The 22470-nt window shown below is 46.0% G+C and overlaps 1 protein-coding gene across 2 annotated transcripts in view; it reads left to right on the top strand.

Annotated features, from left to right (window-relative positions):
• LOC135818455 (cell adhesion molecule Dscam1-like) overlaps positions 1–20523 on the top strand; it is a 41157-nt gene extending 20634 nt beyond the window's left edge. Inside the window, exons 5-12 of one of the 2 annotated variants that reach the window (XM_065331838.1) lie at positions 1828–2142; positions 3856–3923; positions 5764–5902; positions 6203–6331; positions 9722–9808; positions 10989–11465; positions 19172–19318; positions 19691–20523. In XM_065331838.1, the coding sequence (XP_065187910.1) occupies positions 1828–2142; positions 3856–3923; positions 5764–5902; positions 6203–6331; positions 9722–9808; positions 10989–11465; positions 19172–19317 (1361 nt within the window). In that variant the 3' untranslated portion in view covers position 19318; positions 19691–20523. The remainder of the gene's footprint in view (positions 1–1827; positions 2143–3855; positions 3924–5763; positions 5903–6202; positions 6332–9721; positions 9809–10988; positions 11466–19171; positions 19319–19690) is intronic. The other variant, XM_065331839.1, reaches the window with a different exon arrangement.
• Positions 20524–22470: the final 1947 nt, after the last annotated feature.

Below are 22470 nucleotides of genomic sequence, written 5' to 3' on the forward strand. Positions count from 1 at the left end.
CGACAGGTAGTGGGAAAATGCATTATTCAAGGAAGAGGAGAATCTGGCTAATGCGTCGTCGACATCTGGTGTGTCCATGAGATCATACCAGTTGAGTGAGGAAAGGTACATATTTACTGAGGCCCTCGGCATTATATTATGAGCAGCGATAGTGAAGATGATGTCACTGATGTCAATGTCTCTTTAGAATCAAACTTTAGGACACTAGATCAATTTTTGAAAATCCCGATTTCTGGAGGAAATCGCAACATACATTTATTTGAAACTCGGATGTTGAGCCATAAATAAATGTGGAAGAGAAAAGGACATATGGATACGAGTTAAGAGTAACTCTCCATCACTGTAACATGATACTATATACAGTCAGAAAGTGCAATAACTAGGCACAAAACTGACAGAGTACTGAAACATTCGACGTCCTGACACCTAGCTTCAACGCATCTCCGTAGCGCTAACCGACAGCCTTCCAACTTGGAAGGTTCAAGGTTATGGAAAAGACCAAAGAGGGGGCCTTTCTTTACTTATCTTTGATATTTATGACCCACCCAAGTTGGGTGGTGTGCTGCTTTGCTGCTTCGAATTGTAGTTAGACCGCTTTGTCAAATATCGTACTGGTCTCGTCATCGTCCAGTAACAATCAACATTCTTTGTTCCGTTGGGACTGTGGCTTTTGCTCGTTTTCGTTGCGCTTGCCTTCCCCTCTTTGGTCTTTTCCATAACCTTGAACCTTCCAAGTTGGAAGGCTGTCGGTTAGCGCTACGGAGATGTGTTGAAGCTAGGTGTCAGGACGTCGAATGTTTCAGTACTCTGTCAGTTTTGTGCCTAGTTATTGCACTTTCTGACTGTATATAGTATCATGTTACAATGATGGAGAGTTACTCTTAACTCGTATCCATATGTCCTTTTCTCTTCCACATACATTTATTTATTTATTTATTTATTTCTGCACCTCGTGGCATGTCAAGACAGCCAATTGAATTGAGGAGAGGGTGAGACCAACCACGGAAGAAGAGAAAAAAAGAAAATGAAGAGCACGTACACAAAGTGGGAAGGGATTAGCAACTTAAAAAGCAATGGGATGCTCAGCGAGCTATGCAGCGGAAGTGGTGACTGTGACTTTGTTTACTGGGAGATACTGAAGTGCTGTCTGACGAGGGTACGGAATTTGGGCATATCTGGAGGGGGACATCTATTTTGAATTGACCATTCTGACCTCTATAATGGATATATGACGCAGAAACTTTGATTTTTGTTGCGTACTGATGTCTATGTCTCTTTAGAACCAAATTTTATGACACTAGATCAATTTGTGAAAATACCGATTTTTCGCCTGAAAATGGTAGGAATCCAGGTGGTTTGGGGTAGTCCTCAAAGGGTTAAGGAATAAATAATTGAACAAAAAGTACCCAAATGGTGAGCCAAGGTATTGTTTATTTAAATTGAACACAATGGGATACAAGTTATGCGTTACAGTCCACCAACTAAACCAGGTTTTGAGCAGTCAGACGTGCACAAGGTAGCACCAGGCAGACAAGGAGTACTGAGACATTCCAAAGCAAATAAAATCTTCATCCAGCGCATGCGCCAAGAGTGAATAGCAACTCAATAGACCTGGTAGCCAGTTGCCAGTTGACAAATCCCTTCTATTTACTACTGCTTGAAGTGAATAAAAGGAAAATGTTAGTACACTCGTACCTCGTTCATCTGGTTTATCAGTACCTTTGAAATGCCTGTATCTCCAAAATAACATGATCTGCCTTCTATGGGTATTGAGCGCTCTTCTGCCAATGAACAAACACTCTTCTTGATTATTTCTTTCATTGGCAGATATTCCCAGGTTTCTTATTGCTCCTAGACCGGCACGCATTGTCCAGAACTCGCTAAGAGCAACTTCGGTCACTCTCAATCTTCCATCACCGTCATACAAAGGAAATCTACCCGTCAAAAGTTACAAAGTCATTTGTAAACCAGATGCAGAGTACAGATCTTATGTGAAGGACACTGTTCAAAGTTTTCCACTCAATACTGTCACAATTATTGGACTTCAACCAGCCACCAAGTACACCTGCTGGTATCATGCAGAAAATGCTGCGGGTTCAAGTGGTCCAAGTCCCAGACTAAGACTGCAGACTCCCGAATCACGTAAGCTCGTACTACATTTTATTAATGTGCATTCAGTATTAAATCATGATCATCTCTTCAGATATTTCAGCATTAAATAATGATTATGTTTTTCTGAGATTCAAAGAATCATAGTTCTCCTGCTAGCCAGTTAAACGTTTGACTATCATTATCAGATTCTGACATCTCCCTCGTGATGCATAATACCAGTAAGAAGAAAGCAAGGGACATGCAAAAAGCGCAGGAAATACGAAGTGCACTTCTTTCAACTCAAGCTCGCACAAATATATTGGGTTGGGACATGTTCACACAACCGCCTCACCGGCACATCAACTAAACTGTACTGAAACAGAGCATGCGTAATTGCATTCTTCTTTACCGTGAATGTCGTTTTCTGAACTAATTTAGTCTGTGCATGTGTTATTTTTTATTCCTGATGATGGCCCAAAATAGCTTACACATTTTCTTACATTGCAGTTCACAAACGATTATGTTGTCTAGTTTTTAATGAGTATGGTTCAGAAAGTATTTCTGGGAAGATATTTTAAACAAACTCAATATTAGTAGAAAGTGTGTGATTAAAGGAACAACTTTTTCGGAGGTAAAAGCTTCAATACAGCAATAACTCTCTGTGAACACGTGTTTTGAAGACAGAAACTTTAATATCGCACCCAAGCGGACAAACTGTGCGGTAACCATAATATATTATGACTACAGAAACGAAACTCTCGGTAAGCACTCCATTCACATGCATGATTATAGAAGGGAAATGAGTGAAGAACACACAACGATGCTTTATTTCAGAACAGTGTTCTTGGTCGCCAGTGCCACAACACAACAGTCTAAATTAAAATACTAAAAATTTGGAGGCCATGGGCGGGTCTCCTTCCGGTGTTTGCTCACTGTTCAGGCCCATCTCAGATCTGACCACTTCCCTCTATTGTAACAACTTCTTGAGCCGTGGAATAGATACTTTTAAAATGGGAGTAGATAGCAGGGTATGTATAGCAGGGTATGTATAGCAGGGTATGTATAAGGGAGAGAATAGGTGATAATTATCACGATGGAAGTGTAGATAATGTAAGTGCGGGAATATGATGTGAATTGAAGTGTGAGTGTAAGTGTCAACTTTTTCAGAGGTATGATATATCCCGCCTCTGTTTCAAGTCAACCACACGGCCCTTTAAAGGATCCCCAAACTGTATTCCTGCCACTTTTTAATTAACATTCATTAATCTGAACACTGACTCACATATTGGGCTCTTTGCCATTCAATACTGAGTCGCCAAATTCCTGGGAATGACTCATCCTTGGGGTGAAACAGTACAGCAAAAGACGAACGACGAAGAAAAGCATACGGTGTGCCAATATCATTTTAGTGATTTAGTATTAAGAGAGATTTTCTTAGCAATCCCTTCAGATCTTGTTTATCACTTTAAATGTAGGAAATGCCCTTAATCACCTTTTGGTTTTGGAATTTCATACGACAGTGCATGATCAGGCAATCAACACAGTCATTCCCATTTTAATGATGGATGGGAATGAAGCAGGAGAGTGCAGAGACAGCTAAGGGTATTGGCCACACAACATGGTCATCCCTGTGCTGCAGACTCAGCACATCTGGCAGACTGTATTGGCTTCGTTGCCTCAACTATACACTGGAAAAAGTGGACAGTGTGAGTGAGAGACCTACTGTGTTTCTGTGTTTCTTGAATTTGTATCCCTAACTTGCAGGGTCTGCGGCGCCCCAAGGCCTCACTGCTGTCTCAACATCACCAGGTCATGCAACGATAAGGTTCAAGGTTAGGGAATTCCCTTTGCACTCACACCTCATCCACAGTACATCACTTTAGAATGTTGTACTCCTACATAGTGTGTATAATCACCAGGTCAAGGTCCATACTAACATAACGAGATTGAAAGCAAGATCTGGGCAGTTCACAGTGCACTGAGGCATTTGGTGAAGACTATCTCAGGCAAATTGTGTGCAACACCTTGAATAGCCACAGTGGGTATCTGCAAGTCATAGATGGCAACAGTTCTGAGATAGAAGTAAACCAAGAGCTGAATTTCTGGTTCTGGTGGTAACCTTCATGCTAGTAACATCACCCCTGAAATCCGAGATTGCCTGGTGAGTCCTGGAGGGATGAAACGCAATCTGAGCCAAGTCGTTGCTGTTTCATTGCCTATGCTCCAGGTGCTAATTGATATACAGGTGTCATGCCGGACATATACAATACCAATCTTATCGCCACAACATATACATTCATATGATTATTGCGTAATAACCCAACCAGGTCATCAACCTATATAGTTGATCTAAGTATCCATCCAACTCCATACGCTCACCTTGGATGATCGAGCAGGTTTGGAGAGTTCTGCTATTCAATCAATGATCTGAGTTGAGATAGCAGGTTGAGTGTAGCTTTCCATCGAAAGCAGTTATATACGATATTATTATAGTTGAAAATGACACATTGTCAAGCCAAGACGAGAAAGGGCAACCGATCAGATTACAGATAGCTAGTTGCTATGTAGATTTGACCAATAGCAGACAAAAAGAAAAGCATAAGGATTACAAAGTGATTAAAGAGCGTATACAAAGAGACAGTTACCAGACAAACAACAGTCCATGCATTGATAATAAAGTGTATACAAATATGACAGTTGTCGTACAAAAAACCTTGGTGTGTACCACGAGAGTCTTGCTGTCGAAGCGCACGTTGCAGCTCCTGCGGGTGGTCACGAGGGGAACCAGTTCACCCACCATGACAGAAGCTATTAGTAGTTCGTCGTACAACCCAGGAGAAACCGTCAGCTGCCGAGCCCGATGTGACACAGGTATCCAGTCAGCTATGTGTGTATCACCAGTCATGTATCAACTTTAGGCCAAACGGCAAATAACAATGGTGGTGAGAGATGGAGCACTCTTTACCAGAATGTTGTGGCTTAGAGAGCGTTTTGTGGGTGATTGGACAGGCATGTATTCACTGCCATCTTACCAGGTGTGTTAAACCACCATTACTCTTCTAGTTCTTGACTCATGAACTGAAACAAAACTTTCTCGCTCCACATATACAGGCATACACAGAGACATAGACAGCAATAGCGACAACACACAAAGTGAAGGGTTGTTGGCCGCAGCCAGATGTGAACCGGATAACGAGTGAGGTATGGAAGCAAGGACAGAGAACAGAGTGTCTCAGATAGAATAGGTGGGCCAGTGGATAGCAGAAATAGGCCATGATGCAGAACCACTTGGGACCGTCAGATTAATTTTCCTGGACCGAGCCAGCCGGGGAAAAACCCTCGCACCGACGGACGCAGTTGTGAGGGAAAAAACCGGGTGTATATCCCCAATGGCGATTAGGCATCATGTAGGCATGGCAAGCAGGTCACGGCAAACAGTGATAAAAAGCAATGATAATATGCACAGAAATGAAGGGTGGGAGGGCAGGGACACTGGTGAGACTCAAAACTAACTGAAGAAGTCAGTAAAAGAAGCGACAATAAAGAACACACCAGATGCCGTATTTGCAACTGAAAATATTTCGCGAGAAATACAACTTTCCTTCTGTCACTGCTCTGCTGAGAATAATGCCAATTTGGTCTTTATATGACTCGTGTCCTGAAAACCTGCAGCCAATGCCACCTGCTCTTTCCCATGGTACTATAATTGGCTATCAGATTAGTTACGATGCTATTGGGTGTAACAAAGTAGAAGATTGTCAATGTCAACTCTACAACTGTTCTCTGCACGGATCTATTCGAGTTCATGAAAGTGAGTACATTGTCTATACATGATTGGACCCAGCTTAAATGCAATCATATTCCATGTTCTGTTCAGCTTGTTTGGCACCTCCATGCATGAAACTGATTCTCACTGTCTGGTCAAGTGAGCGGGAATGACGGCATCTCCCTCTTAGGGAGCAGCAAACACAAACTTTCTTGAAGTACTTCGCTTTGTTCATTCTATTATCGGGCTTCTTCTCTTCCCATCATTCTCTTTTTGCTTTCTTTCCTGCTTCCAAACTTTCTTCATTTGAATCATGTCTTTCTTCCCATCTCTCTCCCACTAAAGGATGGGTCAGCAACTCAATTTCACTATCTGGCTTGCGACATTTTACACGATACCAGATTACTGCTGCAGCCATTAATGGAGTGGGTCTTGGTGTTAAAGCAAAGAGAAGGCTCATAACTCAGAATCTAGGTATGTACAGAGTAATAAGCAGGGGATTAAAGAAAGGAAAATGAACAATTTTAAAACACGTCCATTTCCTTTCACAAACAGGCTATTTGCTGTACAAGATTAATGAATGAAAGATCGGACTCGGATGGAGAGCCAAGGATAAATTAATAGACTTGAAAAAAGGACCAAGGAACTACAAGTTACGCTATAATGTCCACTAACACCACCAGTTACTAGATAATCAGCTCATGAGATACCGTCAGTCAGTGTCGTGCAATGTTATCGCATGAGCTGATTGTCTAGTAACTGGTGGTGTTAGTGAACATTATAGCGTACCTTGTAGTTCTTTCGTCTTTTTTTCTTTTCCATGAAATAAGTTCGCCAATATTTCACCCATCGGGCGTCATCAGGGAATTGATAAGAATTTAGAGGCCAAACAAGAAATAATTATAACTACAGCCAGACAGCCAGATGAATATTCTATTTTTTTTTTTTTTTTTTTTTTTTTTTTTATTGGGAACACAGCCCTACAAAGAGACATGTGGAGACAAACACAAGACAAGACACAGGGGATGTAGGGACGACGTGCCGATGTACAGGGAGCAACTCGACCGACCAGGGGTCTCGGCGTTAGCGTTGCAACCTGGCATCGAAAAAAAAAAAAGGGGGGGGGGTGCATGGTCAGGTAGCAAAATAATAATTTAGTGCGAGAAAGGGGCGCTAGTATTGCACCAAATAATATAAATACGTGTAATGACTAAACCAGAAGGGAAAAGGAAGAAAGAGAACAATAATCATAACAAGCACGTACTAGTAGAGAGGTAAATACTAAATGGGTCTCAATATCATCGTCACAGGTACTGTGTGGACCACAGCCATCTCTTTCGGATTAGATCCTTACATACGTTGACCTTGAAGGTTTGGAGGCGTCTTGAATGAGGCTCGTGAAGCAGGAGGTCCGCAGGCAGGTTGTTCCAGGGTGTGATGGCGAAGAAGGGGAAGGATCGCAGGAGGTAGTCAGGGGCTGTGCGAGGGGGTGTCCACTTCAGCTGAAAGGCATGGTGCGTCTGACGTTTTTGCCGTGTGCACATGCTAGCTACGGCAGGGGGCTTGGTTGGTGGCAGCATGGCCTTTACCTGGGGAGGCCCTGGAATGTAGTGCAGCTTAAACAAGTATGACAGGGCTGCCACCATCCGGCGAAGCTGAAGACTTTGGAGGATGGTTCCAGGTCCCAGGAAGTGCAGGGCACGTTGCTGAACCTTGTCCAGCTGGGCCATGTTAGTTGCGGCTGCGCTCGACCAGGCCAGTGGGGCATATTCAAGTAGGGGTCGCACGAATCCCTTGTAGACCGTCACTCGACCATGGTCGTCCAGGATGGGTGCTGCCTTTCGTAGGAAACCCAGCCTTTGGGAGGCACGCAGTGCAACACTGCGAGTGTGCGCTCTGTAGGAGAGAGTAGGGTCGAGCATGACTCCCAGCAGCTTCAGGGTATCTGTCTCCTGGAGTGCTTCACCTCCAAAGGTGACTGGTGGAGTGCAGGGGGGAACGTGCTTGCGATGTAGAGTCATGCGCTGTGTCTTGGCTGGCTCAAAACAGATACGCCACTTGCGGCCCCACTCCTCAAGACTGTTGAGGGACCCTTGGAGGGAGGCAGTGGACTGTTGGAGATCGTCAGTTGGCTGTACTAGGCTGTAGAGTGTGGTGTCGTCTGCAAAGCTGCTCAGCTGCGTTCCTGGAGTTAAACATTGTTCAATGTCACAGGTGTATAGAAGGAAGAGGCTGGGTCCTAGGATGCTGCCTTGGGGGACACCAGCCTGGATGGGGTGAGCATCTGACGTCTGGCCTCCAACCACAACGCGGATGTTTCGGTTGGTGAGGTAGTCCTGTAGCCATACAAGCAGGCGTCCGTCGACGCCCGCCTGCTTTGCTTTGTACAGCACTCCTGTGTGCGATACCCGGTCAAACGCACCGGCAATATCCACGGCGAGGACCTGGACACAACCGCCAGTACTTATGGTGTGGACCCATTCATGTTGGAGAGCCGTTAAGATATCTGCGGTTCCTCTACCACGTCGGAATCCAAACTGGCTGTTTGGCAACACCTCATGCTTCTCTAGGTAGTTCACCAGTTGCGTGTTTACAATGCCCTCCATGACTTTCGACATGATCGTTAGCAGTGATATTGGTCGGTAGTTAGATGCCAAAGATCTGGAGGACCGTTTGTGAACCGGGACTACATGGGCAAGTTTCCATGCCCCAGGTTGCACACCGGCTAAGAAGCAGAGGGCGAAGAGCTTTGCCAGTGGGTCTGCAAGTTCAGATGAACACATCTTGAGCACACGAGCAGAGATGCCATCCGGTCCAGTTGCTTTTGATACAGCCAAGTTCGCCAAGTGCCGTTTGACCGTTGCTGCGCGGAAGTGAATGTGCTTTAGCGTGGCATAGGCAGGTCGTTGCAGGTCAGGCAGGTCAGCAGCACAGAGGTCGTTATTGCCAAGGCTACACTTGTTCGCAAAATGCGCTGCAAAGCACTCGGCTTTCTCACGAGAAGAGTGGAACTCTTGTCCTGCAGGGTTGGTCAGCAGAGGGATGTCAGAGCAACGTCCCTTGCCTGCTGCGCTCTTGATGGTTGACCACCACTCTTTGTCCCGGAGGGAACCTGCAGTAAGCTTGTTGCGAATTCTACGTTGATGTGCTAATCGCGCTGCATGACACGCTTCCACTTCGTGGTTAACAGTTGTGATGTACTGGACCTTGTGGTTGTCGTTGCGGGGATCGCGTCGCCACAGCTTCCATGCCCGCTCCTTCGCATGATTGGCGTTAGAACAGTCCGGTGTCCACCATACAGGGTTGGATTGGTGTACCACAAGCTCTTTAGATGGTATGAACTGTTTCATTCCATGCATGATGGCATCAGTTACGCGCTGACAGGACTGCTCCGCACACCCATGGATCTTGGCGGGCCAGTCTATGTTGCGGAGGTAGGCTCTCAGGCGGTGCCAGTCAGCAAGGGCGTATTTCCAAACCTGTCGAACAGCAGGATCTTCGCGTCGTGGATGCTGTTGGAGAAACTCGGCAATGATAACGGCATGATCAGATCGTCCAAGTGGTGCATAGGCTGTGGTGCATACGCTATCTATAACACACAAACATCATGTACACACAATTTGTAAGAAAATGTCACAGTATATCCTAGAAAATGCATGTAGTGTGGTAGTGCTGAACATGAAAAGTGTGAAAACATACAAGTGAACAATTAGAATTTCATGTCCACAAAGAACGAAATAGTTCTGTCCGCAGATGGAGTAATTTTTTTGACATGACGGATTTTCTTGATGCAGGTGCCCCGGGAGACCTGCTTCAGATTACACTCAATTATTTTCCTTTCGCTTTTCTCTTTCTCCAATCCAGCCCCAGGACCAGTAAGGAATTTGACAGCCATACCCATATCAAGCTCTGTACTACAGGCAAGATGGCAAGCACCAGAAACAACTTACGGTGAGTATTGTTTTCAAGAGCATGGTCTGTAGGTCTATAACCCCTGATGTATGGTGGATCGATATTCAAGAACACATCCACATTAGCATTAATACTTTCTCCGCGTCATTAAAATTGTCGTTTCCCAGAGCGATTCTTCGAATTAATTTTGTCCACTCGATGGGCAAAGAAATCAGCTAGAAATTAAGGCAGAGCATTGTCGACGGACCAAGATTTTGTTTGTGGCCTCCCGCTTCACTTCACTTGCAGCTAAGGTTGACGTCTTCATCAGAGTTTGAGGCAGACCCTTCAGCACTCAACACGCTGAACAAGACGCACATTCAAATTCAGGTCAAGAGACTTCGTTTTCAAGCGATCCATCCCTCCAGGTGCCAGGCGATGACGGCAAACTAGCATTTTTCAACTACACTGTAGCGACCTTCCAGCGGAATAGGATAAGCAGTCCCGCGCCTTCCTTCCTTGGCAAGCGCTTCGCTGATTTTGTTGGGGTTTTCAGACTTGCTACATTCGCAGCAACATGCGCCACAAGTAGCGCATTTTAGGAATTTGAGAACTCTTTGTTCTTGCCATCGTCAACTTCAGCATTTCGTATTCAGGAGAAATACCAGAATTCTTATACCCGAGCTTGCAGTCTTGATTAATGCCCAAGGAGCGATGTGGGACAGCACGAACTCCAGAAAAATGATAGGCGCTCTGGGGCGGATAAGTGCGGAGCGCGATGAAATTGCTTGGTGCGGAAGAGACCTCCGACAAAGTCCGAGACCACCACGGCTTCAGTAACAAGTACACATTGCGCAGGAAGGGTCGCACCAATGTTCGAACACAAAAAAACAGCGATTCCGACGGTCTGACTAAGACGAGCCAAGTCACAAACATTGCGATGTGCGAAACGACAATTTTAATGACGCGGAGGAAGTATTAAATTGTGTTATATTTTACAAATTAAACCATATAATGTTTGCACGTAATCCTTATTGATGATAATGGTGACGAATAGCTCGAGATTTGTAGTTTTTTATTTTCCTGATAAACTTCCCGTCTCCAAGAAAGTTATATACTCAGTCAACTTTAATATTGCCAATCTACTATTACAACTTTCTTCAACAGCATTCAGTATAACCTTATTTATAATTGCAAACAACTCATCAATTTTCATTCTCCTTCGTTTTTTTTGCTCCAGGTGGTAATCTATACTACGTAATTCAGTATAGTGTTCTCAGAGGAGATACTGAGGAGAGAGTGAGCAACGATATCAACATTGCAATGCCACTCTACACCATAACTGGACTAAAGGAGAGCAGAAGTGTCCTCATCACGGTGTTTGCTGTCAACTCGGTTGGTCCTGGACATCGTGTCACTTTAGGCACTACAACAGGTGCAGCCAGAGTACAACCTGATGTCACTGATAAACCAACTTATCAACCAATAACACCTGCTTTCTGCAAGTTGCCCAGTACACCAGGGTGGATTATGGCTGTTGCAAGTACACTCACCCCAGAAATTATCAATCTGATGAAACTGAACTTCTCAGCTAACATATCACTTAATGTCACATGCAGAGAAGGCCTGTATGTTTCTGGTAACTGGTCACAACGCCATCAACTGATCACATGCCAGAAAAGTGGAATGTGGACAAAAGAAATCTCCGCTTGCTCAGGTACACATGTTTGCTTGCCTATCCCTCACCATATATTACACATCACACAGAGGCAATGCGCTTTAACCTGCTAGAATACCCAATTTCTTTGATTAGCACAGTGCAGTACACAAGAGGTACACAAAGGGAAGTAGGGCTTTACATTTCTCTTTTTTGAAAGGACTGGGAGAACTTCAAATTCAATGGATCAGTCAGGGAAGCGAACTGCCTGAAAGAGAAAAAATGCCAACCCCGCTAGGACTCGAACCGGGACCTTGCCTATCATGAGTAATGCTCTCACCATCCGATATATGAGACCAGGCCGAACCTAGAAGGCGCTGAAACGTTGTTCATGCCAAAGGCAGCTCACAACAAGTGCCACACATACCGATGGTACTTGGGTCTTTTTCTTTCCCCAGGGGATCAAAATACGGTCAGTTTCTGGAACGCCCAGCCAGAGATGAAAGAAAGAAATTAAGGGGGAATTTCAAATTCAAAGGGTCAGTCGGGAAGTGAACTGAAATAGGAAAAATACCAACCCTAGCAGGACTCGAAAAGGGACCATGCTTGTGACGGCCAATGCTATAACCATTAGAGCTTTTAGGCAAGGCCCAACCTAGCTGGCGCTGAGAAGTTTTCACTCAAAAGCAGCTCACAGCTTTTAGTTTCGGCCTGGTCCCTTAGCTTAGATTGTTAGGCGCATTGCTCATGACGAGGAAGGTCCCGGGTTTGAGTCTTGGTGGGTTTGGCATTTTTTCTCTTTTCAGGCAGTCCCCTGGGGAGGGAAAATGACCTCAGTGCCATGAGTATGTGTGGCATGTGTCGTGAGCTACCTTTTGAGTAAAAACCTTTAAGAGAGCATATCTGAGAATACCAAAGTATTTGTGCAAGTGGATCTCTCCGATTTCGCTCAAAATTTGCTTGCAGGTAGGTTCCCTTTGGGGTGTGGATCGATTGTGCAAAGCCCTTGAAAAAGTTTCTGAAGGGAACCTTGAAATTTGCATACCCTCAAAAATGGCCGAAATATCACATTATTTATGGGTCTAGAAACGAGTCACGCCACAGCGTATACGAACAAGCTATCAACAAAACTCCGTCAAGCCAACATTGCCTCACCTTAGAAGAGTTCCTTGAGCAGTACCGCTTAGCCACGCCAGGATCCCAGAAGACGAGGTCCATCACCCCCTGACGCCACAAATGATCGTCTTGAAAATAGCCAATTTACAAGCTCTGGCAAAACAACCAGCTACGTCCTCAATTGGCCGGAACTATACACCGGCAGATAGTAGAACACGACAAGTTCGTGCAGCCAGTGCTGCTCACGTGCCAGTCAACACATAGCGACCGAGCTAGCAGCTTTTGTCGAGCATCGACATGAAAACAAGGGACTTTTACTGTTGGACTATGTTCCGGATTGCAAGAGGTAAGTGTGAAAGATCAATAACTCTCCATGCTGTGCGGGGGCATATTTCAACGGCTTGCTGCCATTGCAACACTCTAGGACAGTTTGTAGGGGTTTTCAGCAGATCAAGCAGGAAATACAGCTCATCTTACCTCTGCCATCATGGTCTGTTCCGAGTAGCGTTCCAGGCACGTTCGCGATCGATGGCCGCGTGCCGTGAAACAGGGAAAAACAAAGGTTAAATCCAAAGAAGTGCGACATATGACGCGTAAGTATTACAAAAAGTGAGTTGTTTTTCCCTTGATCACGTTAGTTCCGTATTTCCACTGATGATCGGAGCTTGAAAATCGATTTTAGAAACACACAAAACCAAACCTTGAACAAATTGTCATGCTGCGTGGTGATGTCTGCGGCATTCATACTTTTCATAACTATTATAATAATTTAACCCATTGACTGCTGAGCCCGAATATATTCGGGATTCAGGATGACGTCAGGGCGCTGAGCCCGAATATACTCGGGCTGACAGGCTATCCTACCGTACTAAGCTTCGTGTTCCAGCGTAGGGTTGCAAGAGACCCCAGAGTCGAGCGGTACATTTCCGGCATTCAGTACGAGAGGTTGCGGGTACGAATCCCGCTTGGATACTTTTTTTTCTTCTTTTTCGTCCGGTGATTCAACTCAAATTGCCGACTTTTTCGTATTTTACGCAATTTGGATGAACTTACGTGTCGTATAGCATCTTGTTCCCCTTTCTAGGAACTATATCGAGTTGGTCAGCGTGATGATTATAGCCTTGGTCAACATTTCACAAGAGTTCAACAACCTAGTTTCTTAGACTATGAAGTTGTGGAGCTGTACATTGGCCATATTTTTAGCATTTTCTTCAGAGTCTCAGATGAAAGGCCCTGTAGCCCTCAATGGGTTAAATAACCGACGAGGAGACAACAGTCGTAAAATAGCAATGAAAAATATCAATTGTGCACTCATAATCATGTATAAACAATTAAAATGAAACAATTCCAGAACGTTTTCGTGTGACCATCATCAGTTCACACTACACGCGTTATGCATAACCGCTAGCTGTGCTGCATTCTCACGCTTCTTTTCATGTTACTCTAGCTATATAACTGGTTGTTTTAGTGATTCTTACTATGTGACGATGTTCCACTGATGATGGTCACACGAAAACGTTCTGGAATTGTTTCATTTTAATTGTTTATACATGATTATGAGTGCACAATTGATATTTTTCATTGCTATATTATAATAATAATAATAATAATAATAATTGGTCAAGAGTGTACTTCAGGTCCTCTTCGTCTCCGTCTCGTCTCCGTCTCCGTCGCCATCGGGACGTGGAGAGTCGACGCCAGGAGGGTCGCTGCCCTCCTCGGGACGTGGAGAGTCGACGCCAGAGGGGTCGCTGCCCTCCTCGGGGGTGTCCTCCCCGTCGGCGCTGGCTGCGGCGACCCGAGCACGATAATAATAATATTATAGCCAGCTATGCCGCCATGCTGCACGTGCGGAAAGGCCTCGACCTGTTCAGGCTGCAAATGCGCCAAAGCTGGACGTCAGTGTACTAACTGCTCCGCCAATCGCCATGGAACGTGTCGTAACTCCTGTCGCTCAACGTCGTCACAGACGGCCGGCAGCGCTGCTGCCGCCTCTCATCTGGCTTTCTCTTCATCGTGCCCAGTACCCTCCGCCGTGAATACTCGAAATTCAAGAACTCGAAATTCGAATGTTCAAGGAGTATCTCAAATATCGGCCTCCTCTTCCTGCCACGATGGTCGCGGAAACCCTTCTACCACGTCCTCACAACCCAGCGGTGCTGCCGCGGAGACGTCTGTTTCATCCTCATGCCCCGCTGCGGCTTCTGGCTCAGGCACTCAAACTCCCCAGGTTCGAAACTCCCAAGAGAATTCTCAGCCGCCTTCCGGTGCGCACAGCACTGGGGATGCGCACGCTCTGGACTACTCTGCCATTTCATCCCAGGACATTGACCTGCTTGCGAACTTGGACGCCTCTCAGCCACCTGAGCGACTCCCTGACGCTGCACCAGCCCTAAACTGCCAGCCGTTCACCTGGGCTTCCGTCCCATCATCGCAGTTTGAGCAAGCCCTGGAGCACGCGAGAGAAGTTGTCGTCAACTGGCGCCGCAACATTTTTGCAATACCATCTGGAAAAGCAGGCTGTGCGTTCGTGGAGGAGCAGGCTCGTCTCCTGCAACTCCTGTCCCCTGACACACCTCAGGAACGCATTGCTCTGAAAGCTGCTATGGTGTTTCCGCCGCTTCTCCTGCAGAAACCTTTCCGGACATCAAAGGCTGCTGATCATGTCCGCTGCTTGCAGCGTCGACTCCAACAATGGAAAGATGGTGATATCACTTCCCTGCTCCACGAGGGTCGGCAGATCCAAGACCACCTACCATCTGGTCCTCTCCAGCGGTCTGATGACGCAGCGGTGAAAGGCTTTACCCGTCTCATGCTCGCGGGCAAAGTGAAAGCAGCAATTCGTTGCCTGCACACCTCAGGCAGGGGGAGGGGCGTCCTTCCCTTGCAGGCTGACTGCGGTGGTGGCCAGTCCACCATAGATATTCTGAAAGCCAAACACCCATCACCGGACTTGGATGGCCCCTCATCCGATGTACTGCTACAGGGTCCGTGCCGCCCAACGCATCCCGTGCTGTTCGAACCGGTGAATGCTGCATTTGTCCGGGCTACCTCTCTTTCCCTGTCTGGTGCGGCAGGGGTGTCTGGGCTGGATGCAGATGCCTGGCGGAGGATGTGTTGTTCATTTGGAAGATCTTCCACGGGCCTATGCAACGCTGTAGCCATGCTGACGAAGCGCCTCGCCACCTCTCCTGTCGACTCGGGTGCTTTGGCGCCGCTGCTGGCTGGGAGGCTTGTGCCCCTGGATAAGAATCCTGGTGTGCGCCCGATCGGCATTGGGGAGACCCTCCGTCGCCTCATTGCCAAGGTGGTCCTCCGCATCACGCGTCAGGACATTGTTGAGGCCGCGGGGGCACTTCAAACCTGTGCTGGGCAGGAGGGTGGGGCGGAGGCCGCTGCACATGCCCTGTGTCGCCACTTTGACAGCAGCAACACAGAGGGAGCACTCCTGGTCGATGCTACCAACGCGTTCAACTCCCTGAACCGTGCAGCTATGCTCCACAACATCCACCTACTATGTCCATCAATAGCAACAATTTCGAAAAACTTTTACCGCAGCACAGTACCTCTCCACGTCAGCGGTACGGTCATCTGGTCTGCTGAAGGCACCACGCAAGGCTGCCCACTAGCCATGCCCCTCTACGCTATTGCCATTACGCCACTCGTCACTACCCTCGCCACCGCCCTTATGGACGACTCTCCAGCTGGCACGGTGCATGACCGCGAATCGCCTGAGAGACCAGCCGGCGTCGGTGCGTCCGCTGCTCGACCGGACGCCTCGACCATCCAGCTATGGTATGCCGATGACGCGGGAGCCGCTGGCCTGCTGCGGCGCCTTCGCACCTGGTGGGACCAGATCTGTCAACTTGGCCCAGCATTCGGCTACTATCCAAACGCTGCCAAGACTTGGCTGGTTGTCAAGCCCGAGCATCTCAATACTGCCAACGCTGCATTCGCCGACACCGATGTCCACATCACCACTGAGGGCCGCCCCTACCTGGGTGCTCCTCTGGGCTCGGAAGCCTTCAAGACAACATTTTGCAATGCTCGAGTGGAGGCTTGGGCATCTGAGATGCGTGAGCTGGCGAACGTGGCCGAGGCCGAGCCCCAAGCCGTGTATGCCGCACTGGTCTTTGGGTACCGTCACCGCTGGACATTCCTGATGCGCGTGTCGAGCTGTGCACCAGACGTCTTCGAGCCTCTCGAGTCCTCTCTTCGCTCCGTCTTGTTGCCAGCTCTATTGGGTGTGCCAGTCGTCCCTGCCCCTCTACGCAGCCTTCTTGCTCTGCCTGTGCGTCATGGTGGCCTTGCAGTGCTCAATCCAGTTGAGGCTGCCCGCAACAGCGGACAGCATCTCTGTCCATCACGAGCAGTCTCCAGCAACTTATTGCGGACCAGTCCTCCCTCTACAGCGTAGACCCAGCAGCCATTTGCGCCGCCAAGGCTGCTGCCAAGCAAGCCCAGTCTGTGACAACCAAGACCGTCCTGCAGACAGCTGGTCCAGAGGCCCTACCACCAATGCTTCTGGAGCACCTCCAGGCCAAGGGAACAGGTGCATGGCTGACCTGTCTTCCTGTTCGCGAGCATGGATACTCCCTCGACCGGCGGCCCTTCGTTGATGCCCTATGCATTCGGTATGGCCTCACCATCCACGGTTCACCTACCGAGTGTCCATGCGGCCGGCCGTTCACCATCGACCACGCAATGATCTGCAAGTTGGGCGGCTATCCCATCCACCGGCACAACCATGTACGCAACTACCTGGGCCAACTTCTTTCTCAAGTGTCTGAGGATGTGCAGCTGGAGCCACCGCTGCAACCTCTACCGACGGTCCGCACGTTTGACCATGGTCCTGCCCTGCTCACTGCGGACGACGCCAGACCGGACATCAAGGCCAGGGGTTTTTGGTCGGTACAGACTGATGCATTTTTTGATGTAAGGGTGTTCTATCCCAACGCACAGTCGTACCGATCTCGCCCGCTGGCTGAGGTGTTCCAATGGCACGAGCGTCAGAAGCAGTCGGCATACGGTGCCCGGATCCGGGAAGTTGAGCACGCGTCGTTCACCCCGATCGTCCTGTCTTCTGCTGGTGCCCTGGCGAAGGAGGCCACCCGGTTCCTGAAGCTGCTCGGAACGAAGCTCTCCACCAAGCTCTCGCAGCCTTATCCCCTCGTGATGGGAAAGCTGCGGACGGACCTGGCTTTCAGCCTTGTCCGCGACTCCGTCCTGATGGTTCGTGGGAGTCGCCGTGCATTCCGTGCACCTGGTCTGGCGGCGGATGCGGATGCTGTTTCTGTGGAGGCCCGCATTCCCGCCACTACGTGACGCTAAGTCCTCCTGGGGTTTGCCGCTCTCCGGTCCTCTTTCATCCCGTTCTCCCCTCTTTTTTGGGGATTCTTTGTACTTCGTCTTTCTTGTTTTTCTTGTTCCTTTGTTTTTTGTAGGACAGATTTTTGGTGTACTGATTTCGGTTGTTGTTGTGTCTGACTCTATTCCCAATATCTAATTCTGTGGTTGGTTTTCCAACTCATTGGGTTGTAGCTTCCATCATGAGTTTGATTCCATCGTGAGTTTGATTCCATCGTGAGTTTTGATTCTATTTGCTATTTTTCGTTCCATTTTTGAGCTCATATTTTATTTCCTGATTTCTTCTCCAGTGTATGTTGTATTGCATTTTAATACATTGTGTTAATTTTTGCCCGTAAAAGAGGCTTGCACTTCATAAAAAAAAAAAAAAATAATAATAATAATAATAATAATAATAATAATAATAATAATAATAATAATAATAATTTGAAACTCGGGTATTGAGCCAATAATAAAAGTAGAAAGGAAAAGGACATTATGGAAACGAGTTAAGAGTAACTCTCCACCACTGTAACTAGATACTATATACAGTCAGAAAGTGCAACAACTAGGCACAAAACTGACAGAGTACTGAGACATGCTACAGAGATGTGTTGAAGCTAGGTGTCAGGACGTCGAATGTCTCACTACTCTATCAGTTTTGTGCCTAGTTGTTGCACTTTCTGACTGTATATAGTATCTAGTTACAGTGGTGGAGAGTTACTCTTAACTCGTTTCCATATGTCCTTTTCCTTTCTACTTTTAATAATAATAATAATAATATGCTCAATCTGCGTACAGCATGCTGTTTCGTTCTTTGTGAACTCATCAGCGCAGCAAACAAGAAATGAGGCCGAACCTGAAAGCAATGAAAATAAAAATTTCCAATCAGGCCCGAACGTACCCTGCCAGAGTGCTCAAACTGACAAGTCAGTGAGCTCTGCGTAATGCAAACAGCAAAGTCACTATCCCACATGAGAGTGCTCAACTACTACAAGAGCAGGAGCGAAAATACTCAATCTGCGGACAGCATGCTGTTTCGTTCTTTGTGAACGCATCAGAGCAGCACAGAGGAAATGAGGCCAAACCTGATAGCAATGACAATAAAAATTTCCAATCAGGCCCGAACGTACCTTGCCAGAGTGCTCAAACTGACAAATCAGTGAGCTCTGCGTAATGCAAACAGCAAATAATAATAATAATAATAATATGACATATTCTGCCATTTGAATCCTGAACAGTGCTTGTTAATGTCACTGAAGATCTATACTTACCAGAATGTTTTTTTATGTTATGCGTTGCAGCACCAGTTGATACTGTGGTTGGGGACAGTCATAGCCAAAGCAGAGTGGATATTTCAGTTGCAGTATCTATCCTAAGAGGTATTTTCTTCGCTGCCAGTGTTGCCCTGAACCTCATCCTCCTTTTCAAGGTCTACAATAAGCAATGATGTAAGCCATCTTCAACTTTGCTGTTCGGACTGTGTCGTGCTCACTTATTTCCATAATTTAGTGCACCGAAAAAGAAAAGGGGTGGCTCTGATCTTGTGTGACTGGCTCCGAAACATCACAATTTTCAACATCAATGATAAAAGAGTGTTTAATGCAACGCAGATTGTTAATAGCAACTGCATAGAGCGGTGGTCAGTTGACAAACCCCTGTTTCTTGCCATAACACATAATTATTATGTGGAATCCTAATGATTTGAATATGGCTTGATTCGAACCTACCGCTTAATTAGAAGTTTCCTCCAATACGATTCCCACATAACAACATCATTCTGATCAATTTGTTATGTTCTCGTGTTTCTATTCTATCTGTAGAATTGTCCTGGTCCACATTTCTCCAAAAAGGAAATTCAATTCTTCTCTCTGAAGACAAGACTCATCTCTAGGTGCAGACAATGGAACAAGGTTATCCAATGTCATCCCGAAAAACACCTAATGATCCCTGCCATCATAGCCATTCCAATGGGGCTATTGCCGAAGGCATACCATTTGCACAACATACACACCACACCATGGTCAGAGAAGGAAGTCAATAGCACATTGTAGAACTCACTGAACAATGTACACCGCACATTCGTGTATATCTGTCTATACACATTTACCATACACATTATTTTTTATGTATATCTATCCATACTCATTCATCTATCTCTATCTACACACATCTCACGCTTTGTTTCCTATTCCTGCTCTCAACCCTGTTAAAAATACTGTCCACTTGACGAAATCCCCTCTACATGTATTCCATTCCTATTATAAATGACTTAAGCTATCCAGTCTAGCCCATCATTGCTACGGCACGTCTCGCGGTTTTGTCAAGTTGTTTCTAATGAACGGTTGCGTTTTCCTGCAGCATACACGAAAGTCTAGCTATACAGTGTACACTCTAATTACCGATCCTATCACTTAATGGCTGAGCTTTGTTTTCCTCCCTGTTCATTTCTCTCTCTCTCTCTCTCTCTCTCTCTCTCTCTCTCTTCTCTCTCTCTCTCTCTCTCTCTCTCTCTCTCTCTCTCTCTCTCTCTCTCTCTCTCTCTCTCTCTCTCTCTCTCTCTCTCTCTCTCTCTCTCTCTCTCCCAGCCCCCCCCCATTTTTTCTCTTTTTTGATCGTTTTCTGGCTATTGCAGCTTGTTCTGCCCTGGGGAACAAATCAGCTACCGGTATGTCCCCAATACCGGATTTACTTTCAGAATCGGAAGAACAAGATGCATCGTCTTCTAGGGACGCCAGGGTTGTCTTTTCAAAAGGGGAGAAAAATCCACGTCTCAGAAGGTGCAGATTTCGACCAATTAGGATATCAAAAATAGTTCTTCAATGTAGTTACATGCATCTGCGCAATCCATACCGGTCCAAATGAACACTAGGAAATTTTATAACCGAACATTTTCGTTCCCTTCTCTTCATGGGACCTTAAAATAAAGCAAAAAAATGACTAAGACAGCAATTATATGGGTAAAGATTTGAGAAAGATATATACATCACGCTACAAGTGTGGAAAGTCAGCAAGTTGTTTCCTCTGGTGTAGGGAAGGCCTCTTTTACGGGCAAATCACAGCACAATCATCACCATGTATCAGTACAGTGAATAGTTAAACCCAACACGAATGAAAAATGAGAAATGGAATAAAACAAAATTTGTAAAAAATAAATAACGGACGAGGAGACAACAGTCGTAAAATAGCAATGAAAAATATCAATTGTGCACTCATAACCATGTATAAACAATTAAAATGAAACAGTTCCAGAACGTGTTCGTGTGACTATCATCAGTGGAACATCGTCACATAATAAGAATCACTCAAACAACCAGCTATATAGCTAGAATATGAAAAGAAGCGTGAGAATGCAGCACAGCTAGCGGTTATGCATAACACACTACACGCGTTATAACGATGTTCCACTGATGATGCCTTGATGGTCACACGAAAACGTTCTGGAACTGTTTCATTTTAATTGTTTATACATGAGCGGCTATTTTGACAAGGGCAACAAAGCACCTCGTGGACGGCCAAGGTTGACACTGGCCACAAGTCTGGTTGCTCAGCTGAATAAGCTGGGTGTGCCAATGAAGACCATGGAAGACCTTTCCAGGTGCCGACAACAAGCAGCAGACAAGACAGACTGGAGGAAACTGTGCAGCTCGACACCCGGCGAGAAATCGGTATCAGCAGCTACTACACCTAGCTGATGATGCTCACAAGACAGAAGCGGAAAAAACACTGAATTTCTTTATTTAGTGCTCTACTACGCGAAATGTGCTATTAACGTTATTATTATTATTATTATTATTATTATACATGGTTATGAGTGCACAATTGATATTTTTCATTGCTGTAAAAATAAATAAATAAAAAATTCAATATGGAACCCTAATAAAATAAAATTAATTTAAAAAAAATATACAAATAACCTACGTGGAGATAATAATTTTAATATAGCTATGAATAGGATGAAGGCCGCAGACATCACGCAACTACGTTACTTGTTTGACATGTATTACTAGTAGTTGCGTGATGTCTGCGGCCTTCATCCTATTCATAGCTATATGTAAAAAAATAAAAATAAAAACAATATCGAACACGAAACTATCTACTCAACCAATTCATAATGCAATAACCGCACACTGTGTCAGTGATGGAACTCCACTAACTGATCAACATGCAGAGACCACTCAATCACATGCTTAGAAGCCGCTCTCCACAATGGCCAACTCCCTCATCGCATTAACTGGACAGGCAGTTGTTTCCTCTTCTTTCCTCTTGATATGATTGTTCGAAGTGTTAGTATTATATTTTTGATTTTCATACTGTTTTTTGACTTGCTGACTTTTCACACTTGTAGTTTCCTGTTCATCTCTCCTTATAATTTTTTTGCGCATGTCAATTTTGGCCGCAAATCATGAAGCCAAAGTCAAGAATGAAGCAAACCACCGATTCATTCATGCACTCAGTGCTGGAATCGGAGTTCTCTGCACTTCGTGAGGTATGCCCGCACTGATTCCGCACTCTCGTCCTCGTAGACGAATGCTTGGTAGCCTGTAGTGCAGGGTCATCGAATAGAAGCGAAGCCAGCTCCAGTCGCACGGCGTTTCAAGTA

The sequence above is a fragment of the Sycon ciliatum genome, chromosome 5, assembly GCF_964019385.1.
Source record: "Sycon ciliatum chromosome 5, ocSycCili1.1, whole genome shotgun sequence".
Lineage (NCBI taxonomy): Eukaryota > Metazoa > Porifera > Calcarea > Leucosolenida > Sycettidae > Sycon > Sycon ciliatum.